The sequence below is a fragment of the Diceros bicornis genome, chromosome 19, assembly GCF_020826845.1.
Source record: "Diceros bicornis minor isolate mBicDic1 chromosome 19, mDicBic1.mat.cur, whole genome shotgun sequence".
Taxonomy (NCBI): Eukaryota; Metazoa; Chordata; class Mammalia; order Perissodactyla; family Rhinocerotidae; genus Diceros; species Diceros bicornis.
Window position 1 is genome coordinate 6014094 of NC_080758.1, and position 8556 is coordinate 6022649.

The 8556-nt window shown below is 47.1% G+C and overlaps 1 protein-coding gene across 1 annotated transcript; it reads left to right on the top strand.

Annotated features, from left to right (window-relative positions):
* Positions 1-257: 257 nt before the first annotated feature.
* Positions 258-4534, top strand: CTCFL (CCCTC-binding factor like). Its single transcript, XM_058562096.1, has 4 exons — positions 258-809; positions 1226-1448; positions 3872-4042; positions 4359-4534. The coding sequence occupies exons 1-4, from the start codon at positions 258-260 to the stop codon at positions 4532-4534; spliced, it is 1122 nt and encodes a 373-aa protein (XP_058418079.1).
* The last annotated feature ends 4022 nt before the right edge of the window (positions 4535-8556 follow it).

The window sequence follows — 8556 nt, forward strand, 5'->3', positions numbered from 1 at the left end:
GCCAGGCCTAGAATTGCATTTGCTGAAAGCCTGCTCAGGCCCAGATGTTTTGGTTCTAGAATCTTCTGGTTTAGCCTAAATCCTGCTTAGGCTCAGCGCCTCCTAGGCCTAGGCTGAGTCAACTTAGTCCCGGCCTGTACGAGGCCTTTTGAGGCCAGAACCTCATCAGGCCTTGATCGCCCCGAAGCCCGAAAGGCCCAGACCCCACTGTGCCTTACCAAGTCTCCTGGCTGCTTTCTCAAACAGGCCAAGTCACAATGGCGGGGATGGAGATCTCGATCCCTTCTGAGCAGTTCACTAAAATCAAAGAGCCGGAGTTAATGCCAGAAGAAGCCCTGGAGGAGAAGGGGGAAGATGATGGAGTGTGCAGGGTGAAGGGGTGCCTGAGCCCTGGAGAGCTGGAGGCCCAGTGCGCCTATGAGGCCCTCCAGGCCAGGGTCCTGGAGGGAGGGCAGGAGCTAGTGCTGGTCCCCGCGGAGGAGAGCGAGAAGCACATCCTGCCCCTGCAGACGGCACGCTTCTCAGAAGACGTGGCGCTGCAGGACATTGGCTGGCTGACACCCCAGCACCAAGAAGGGGTGCAGCTGGTGGTGCAGCAGGCCGGCAGTGGGCTGCAGCCGCTGCTGTGGCTTGGAGAAGGGTCCCAGCAGAGCCTGCACCAGTGCATCGCCGTCAGCATCCAGGATGAGGTGTACTTGCTGCAGGACGTGCAGGCAACGCAGGTTCACGTGCTGCAGGAGGATGCAGCCTCCGCCAGTGGAGACGGGAAGTTTGTGGTGAGCCTGGCTGAAAACACTGGATTGGTTAAGGTATAGCTGGTTTTAGTAAACGGACCCCTTACGCAGAAAAAAAAAAACCCAGAAAAATACTTTTTTAAGTTGCTCTTGTGCAGTATTATGTATGAACCAGCAGTTTAAAATTAAACACAGTGAAAGTCATGCCCAGGAAAGTCCTGGGAGACCTCATGTTCTTTTTTACGAGTTGAAAAAGTTACATTAATTAGCATACTATCAGGTACATTGTGTTTTTTAACAAATAGTGTCATAGTTCATCCCCAAAACCCTTTATGCTTAAGGCGTGAGCATTTTGGTTGCAATGGGCAATCTTCTGTATTTTCATTTTTGTTTTCCTTTCTGTATTCCAAAGTTTCATTAAGGTGAAGAGCTTAATCAGATTGTAATTAATAGTGTTGTATTTGTTTGAATACTTGTTTTTCGTTTGCTAGTTTGACAAAGGTCAGGAAGGCCAGCTCCCGGCTGCAGGAGGATTGGGAGAAAGGACAGAAGAGCAGCTCTTTCTCATGGAAGCCCGGCCGGGAGATGGAGGAAGAGACGAAATCGTTCTGACGATTTCGAACGTAAACGTAGGAGAACAAGAAGATAAACCTGCACCTGATCAAGCACATGTTGAAAAAGCCAACTCCCCCCAAAATCAGAAAAAGGCAAAGGGTAGGCGGGTTCGTTTTGTAAGAGAGACTGCGTGACATGGGGCGGCTCGTCTTTCTCTAGGGGAAGGGGATGGTAATTGAAGTTTTAAGTGGTTGACTTTTAGTTGCTTTCAAAATGTCAGGAAATGGGAGAAATTTTAAACTAATGTTCTGGGTTGTGAATCAAATCCAAAAGAGTTTTGCATTTTGCACGCAAATGTTTTAAAAGCACAGTAAAAACTCTCCCGCCAAGTGCTGTGCGCACAGAGAGAAGGTCAGGCCCTGGTCTGCTCCCTAGTTGGCAGCCCCGTGGGGGGTGGGCCTGGTGTAGACAAGAGCCAGTGGTCCAGGAGAAGGAGAGATGTCCAGAAGGTAGCAGAGGCACCTTCTAGGGGAGGGGTGTTTAGGTGAGGCCAGGAAAGGGGACTCGGAAACCATTAAGAGTGGGGATCACCATTCCTGGCTGCAGAGGTGGGGGGCTCCAGAGTGTGTGACTTCCAGTGAGTGCGGACAGCTCCACTGTCCCAGGAGAGCCCCGTGGACGGGTGAGATCAGGCCAGATGAGGAAGGACCTATATTATAACCGAAATTGTATCACAGCAGCCCACAGGATGAATTTGACCCTCAAAAATTATTTGTTCAGCTTTTTAAAAAATTTCTAATTTCTCACTTCTTTAAATCAAGAGAGTTCACTCCCAAAAATCTCAATTTCTAGCTCATTTTTAAAAAGTCATATCTGGCAACGCTCGGCTCTGTTTCCTTCCTCTAGGAACAGGTGGCCGGGGCTGGGATGTGACTCGGTTTAGAAAGTCGCATGACACCACTGTCCCTTCTTCCTACATGTGGTTCAAGTCATTCATTTAGGTGCATTGCCTCTGGCTTCAGTAGCTGGCTGAGTTTGCAACTTTTACTGTATATTAGTTTCTCATAGTTTTAAATCAGGAGATTGTACCCCCAAATTCCCGATTCTCAGCTCATTTTCAGCTTTTTAATATATTCACAATCTTGTACAACAATCTTTAATATATTCACAATTACCACTATCTAATTCCAGAATATATTCATCACCCCCAAAAGAAACCTAAAGCATGAAGCAGTCACTCCCCCCGCCCCTGGCAACCACCAATCTACTCTTGTCTCTGTGGAGTTGCCTGTCCCGGACGTTTCCTGTGAATGGAATCACACGCGTATAGTACATGGCCTTACGTGTCTGGATTCTTTCACTTGGCACGTGTTTTCAAGGTCCATGTTGTGTCACTACTTCATTCCTTCATCCTTGAATAGTGTTCATTGTGTGCATACACCACGTTTTGTTTATCCGTTCATCCATCAATCAACGTTTGGGTTGTTTCTGCCTTTGAGCTGTTGTACATGGTGCTGCTGTGAACATTCACATGCACGTTTTTGTTGGAACGCCTGTTTTCAGTTCTTCTGGGTGCATAGGAGTGGAATTGCTGGGTCCTCTGCTTAGCCTGCGTTTCACGTTTTGAGGACTATTTCCCCAGGGAGCTGCACCAGTTTACATTCCCGCCGGCAGAGTATGAGGGTTCCAGTTCCTCCACATCCTTGCCAGCACTTATTTTCCATTTTTTTAAAAAATTATAGCCGCCCTAGGGGGTGTGAAGTGGTATCTCATTGTGGTTTTGATTTGCGTTTCTCACGTGACTAGCGATGTTGAGCATCTTTTCACGTGCGCGTTGGCCGTTCGTGTGTCTTCTTTGGAGAAATGTCTGTTCAGGTCCTTTGCCCATTTTTTAAATGGTGCCTGTATTCGTTTCCCAGTGGCTGCTGTAACAAAACACCACAAACGGTGACTGAAAACAACAGAAACATATTCTCTCCCAGTTCTGGAGGCTGGAAGTCGGAACTCACGGTGTTGGCACAGTCTTGCGCTCTTGGAAGGCTGTAGGAGAGACTCTGTTCCGTGCTGTTCCCTTAGCTTCTGGAGGTGCCGGCAGTCCTGACACCCCGCGGCTTGTCGAAGCTTCACTCCAGCCTCCGCCTCTGTTGTCACGTGAAGCTCTCCCTGTGTGTCTGTCTGTCTTTCCTCTTCTTGTAAGGACGCCGGTCTTCTGATCCTTTTTATTTCTGTGTAGTTGGTAGTAATGTCCCCACTTTCCTTCCTGATTTTAGTTATCTGAATTTTCTTTTTTCTTCTTGGTTACAAGTCCAGATAAAGGTTTGTCAATGTTGATCTAAAAAAAACAACTTTTGGTTTCATTGGTTCTGTATTGTTTTTCTGTTTTCTCTCTCGTTTATCTCCACTTGACTCTTTATCATCTCCTTCCTTCTGCTAGCTGGGGGTTTAGACTTCTCTCATTTGTCTGGTTCTTCAAGATGCAAAGTTAGGTTATTGATCTGAAGTTCCTTGGATGTGTTAATGAAATTGAAACATCTAAAGAAAGATTTTTACAAAGATGTAAACGCCGTGTCTGCTTCCTGCAGGAGTCAAACGAACCTTCCGCTGTGATGTGTGCAGGTTTACCTGCACTAGAATTTCGAGTTTCAATCGTCATGTAAAAATTCACAGCAACGAGAAGCCCCATATGTGTCACCTTTGTCTGAAAGCCTTTCGTACTGTGACTCTTCTGCGGAACCACGTCAATACGCACACAGGTGAAGCCGCCGGGAAGCGTGTTCCCCCGACTGATGCGTGTGTGGGCTTGTGTAAGATTGCGAACCCACCCATTTCTGCAGTAAAATAATGTGCCGTTTTAGACTTTAGTTTTGTCTTTTTTTCCTTCAATTTTGGTTAAAAACGTTGAAAGTCACAAATATTTTTCTCACATCCATCTGGGTTATTTATGGTTTAAAGAGCCTCTTCTTAATTTTTACAGCATTTTGCAACTGAGTATAATTTATAAGTTATAAACTCCTATGAAAATCTGTGGTTAAATCTTGTTTTAATAGGATAAACTCTGTGATTTTACAGGAACCAGGCCCTACAAGTGTGGTGACTGTAACATGGCATTTGTTACCAGTGGAGAACTTGTCCGACACAGACGTTATAAGCACACTCACGAGAAACCCTTTAAATGCTCCATGTGCAAGTATGCCAGCGTGGAAGTAAGTTTACTCTTGTACCTAAAGCTTCGTGGCGTCTCATAAGAAGCCACTGTAAAAGTTATTCAGTTAAACTAACAGTAGACTCTCTTACAAAACAGGTTTTCCTAAAGATATTATTCATACAGAACCTATGCAGGAGATAATACTCATTCTAAATTTAGAATGTTTTCTAAATTTAAAATAGAAAATTGGGGGGCTGGCCCCATGGCCTAGTGATTAAGTTTGGTGCACTCCACTTGGGCAGCCTGGGTTCGGTTACCGGGCGCAGACCTACACCACTCATCGGCAGCCATGCTGTGGCGGCCACCCACATACAAAACAGAGGAAGATTGACACAGATGTTAGCTCAGGGCAAATCTTCCTCAGCAAAAAAAAAAGAAAGAGAGAGAAAAAAGAAAAAAAGAGAAAATTGCATTTCTTTTTTTCTTTGATTATCAACATGTGAAAGCGATGTGTAAAGGTGTACGAATTACCAATAAAATTACTTGTGGTCTTGGAAAACTAATTCTCAAGTTTGTTGGAAAGTTCTACCTAGCGTTTTATGTAGTTCTCAATTCCACAAAATCAGTGTATTTTCTCTAACATAGAGGACAGATGCAGTCTGAATTCTTGCTGAAATTTTTGAGTTTACCTCCTTGGCGCTTGGTCAGATGTAAAGCAACTTGCTTGAAGATTTAAAGAGCCATTTCCACTGTTAATTACAGAGACCACCCATTTCAGACTTCAGTCGTGTGTCGTGGTCATTTCAACAGTTTGTCTCGTTTGTCCGTCCCAGCAGATTCAGCAGGACTCTGACTGAAACAGCAGCAGAAACACGACACTTGCTTTCAGTGTCGGTTTTCTACAATGAAGTTTTAAGAACTCCGATATCTGTTAGGACACGGGCCTGCCCCTGATTTCAAGCCCCGTTGGGAAAGGAGAATACACTCAGATGGAATTAAGTTAAAGGGGACGGCTCGAGTTTAAATATAGAAATGATGCAACCGTGTTTCATAAACTAGGAAACTTCACAGACGGGGTCAGAATTTGATTCCAAGAGTTTTTTTCTGCTATTACTATTTTTAAAAATTATTTCTCATCTGAGTTAAAGGTGATGACTGTAGTAAGAAAACACAAAAATGAGGGTTGAAGAACAAAGCCGTCTGAGAACCATGAGCCCGGAGTGGACTTCTCGTTGGTGTCCGGCCGGTTCTCAGTGCAGACTGCCCGGCCCGCTGAGACCGTGCTCGGGGTCGGCCGTCTGCTTGCGGCCTACGGGGTGGTCGGCCTCGCCGTGCGCACCCTCTGCTGCTGCCTTGACCCCCGTTTTTGTGGCTTCCAAGTCTTGCCATGCTGGTCTGCTTTAAGGGAAGGTAGGCTAAGTCCCCTCCACACCCCCACGCCATCCTTTACATGTGTTCCCGCAGCACTGTATGGAGGCTGTGGGCGGGTTACGCCAGCTGGGAGAGCTTTTGACCTGCCCTTCCCGAATCTTCCCCTCCACAGCCCCCAGAGAAGGTTCATGCACAGCCTGTGTTGATCATTCACACCACTCATCTTGTCAAACCTTTCAGGCTATAATTTTAAAAATTCCTTTTATTTTGCTTTCTGATATACTTGAAGACATCCACTTTTCTTCTAAAAATCTAAATTTTTCCATTTGGATCTTGGTTTCCATTCTGTCTTCTTTTGTTCTTGAATGTTCTTCAGGCTTGTGTGTGCTTGTCGATTTGGGGCAACCCAGGATAGCCTTCCCGAGATCACAAGCAGGGTTGACAGGGGCTTTCCGACCTCTGTAGGCCGAGTGCGGTTGCTTGCCCTCTGAGCTGCTCAGGTGGATAAGGGCCTGCAGGGGGTGAATTCAGTGTGAGAGCAGTTCCAGAAGGCAGTAAAAAAGTCAGGCAAAAAGTGATCAAATGGGAGGTAATTTGTTTGCCTTTTAACTAATTGCCTGGGATATTAATTAATCAAATTAGAATTTATTTTCTTCTACTTGAAAGTTACTTCTTGTAAAGAAACTACTAATGCGCAGAACCCATCCTTAATGGCAAGGAAGGCTTCCTCCATGCGTGTGCCATTCTGGGTCCACAGAACTTGGAACTGATGAGGTCCATTGAAGAGCTAATGTTTCAACGTTCCCACCTTATATGCAAACAAAAATCTTCTGACCTCTGCACGCTGCACACGATCTCAACTTTACAGCTCTTGAGCGTATGTTGCCTTAGAAATGAACATAAAATCACGTATGGCCCTGAGCAGCTAGGTTTTGGTTTTCTCTTCGTAAAGTGAAGGTGAACGGGGAGTCTCTTGGAGCAACTGCTCCTTACCCCCCGAGGGTCTTAGACGCACACGTCACACGAAGAAAATCCTCTGCAGCGGAAAATAAGAAGTAATGACTGTTTTGCGTTTTCACGTGTGAAATATGTACTGAGGTGAAAATCAGAGGAATTTAAAAATCTCGTGTAATGCTGGCTAATCGCAGACCCCGCAAGTGCAGGTTTCCAGCGCAGTAAACACCCGGTTTGTCCCTTAGGCGAGTAAACTGAAGCGCCACGTCCGCTCGCACACGGGGGAGCGCCCCTTCCAGTGCAGCCTGTGCAGCTACGCCAGCAAGGACACCTACAAACTGAAGCGGCACATGAGGACGCACTCAGGTAAAGCGCTCGTGCGTGAGGCCCAGCGGGCGAAGCGTGCTTTCGGTTTTTAAAGCGAGCTCGTGAAAATCACTGTTGGGTGGCAAAATTAAAGTTCGAATGTCAAAGCAAATTTCTCCATGCCTTGTTGACGTGGGGATTTTCACTCACAATCTCCTTGATTTAGCATCAAGGAGCCCCCTAAATACTGTGCTGACCCCACCGTGGGGAGTAAAGCACCACGAAGTATTTGCTTTCGTAAGGTTTTCACGGGTTTAAAAGTAGACTCCTTAATTCGTCCTTCAACCTGAAGAAAAAACTTAAAACAGAACGTGCTGGTTTCATAATACACTTCCTTTACGTTTTGTTGTGAAGAATGTGTTACGCGTGCTTCTCGGTTCTTTGTGTAACCCCGAGGAGAGGAGCTGGCTGTCTGTGTTGACCTGATGAGTAGCCAGCAGATGTTAGGAGAGTCGCCCATCTGGACCATTGTCCACACAGCTGTACTTGTACCGTTGTCTGGGCTGGATTTAGGAATCTTGTAGGAATCTTATTCTAAGTGTGGGTTAAACATATGAGAAAGGGGCTGGAAAGGGAGCCTTGGGACAGAAAGAAAAGCTCTCGGCTCTGGGTGTCCTCTGGCGAGGATCAGGGCTGGCGGGGTGAAGCCACCCTGCAGGGGGGCACTTCTGTCGTCCCCGTCACAGGCGAGAAGCCCTACGAATGCCACGTCTGCCACGCGCGCTTCACGCAGAGCGGCACCATGAAGATGCACGTTCTGCAGAAGCACAGCGAGAACGTCCCCAAACACCAGTGTCCCCACTGTGCCACCATCATCGCGAGGAAGAGCGACCTGCGTGAGTGTCTGGCAACGAACTTCCTCTGACTCCCGTGTTTGCTGCTCCTTAGTGCCTGGTTCCAGGGCCTTCAGGGTCAGCTCCCAGGTTTTCTTCCAGAGGTCCTGTGGTGCCATCTGGTGGCGGGATGGCACAAGTGCAGTTGCACAGCACGTCCTGAGAGTTCAGGCCTAGGCCCTTCCCGGGACACGCGATAAGCTCTCGCGGGGTTTTAGCTCATAGAGCACTTTCACGGGTGTTGTTTTACTCCATATTGAACCTGTTTTTACCGATGATGATGCTGGGGCTCAGAGGCATAGGGTGAGCTGCCCGGAGCGCCGTGACCCGGTGCCGGGAGGGGCCCTGGCTGTAGGTTCGGACTCTTTAGTAATATTCTCTCTGGTGACACTCAGCAAACTGCTCTTCAGCCCTTGCTGCGATCCTAGAAAGTTCTGGAAGCTGAGGGTACAAAAGTAAGAACCTAGACAGTTCTCCCTATAGGGAACTCACTTCATGTCATGCTTGTGACATGAAATCCACACTGTGACGCGTACGCCCTCCTAACAGAGCAAGCGTGGATGTCACCGTGAGCGACTCTGAGCACCAGATTCAGGAG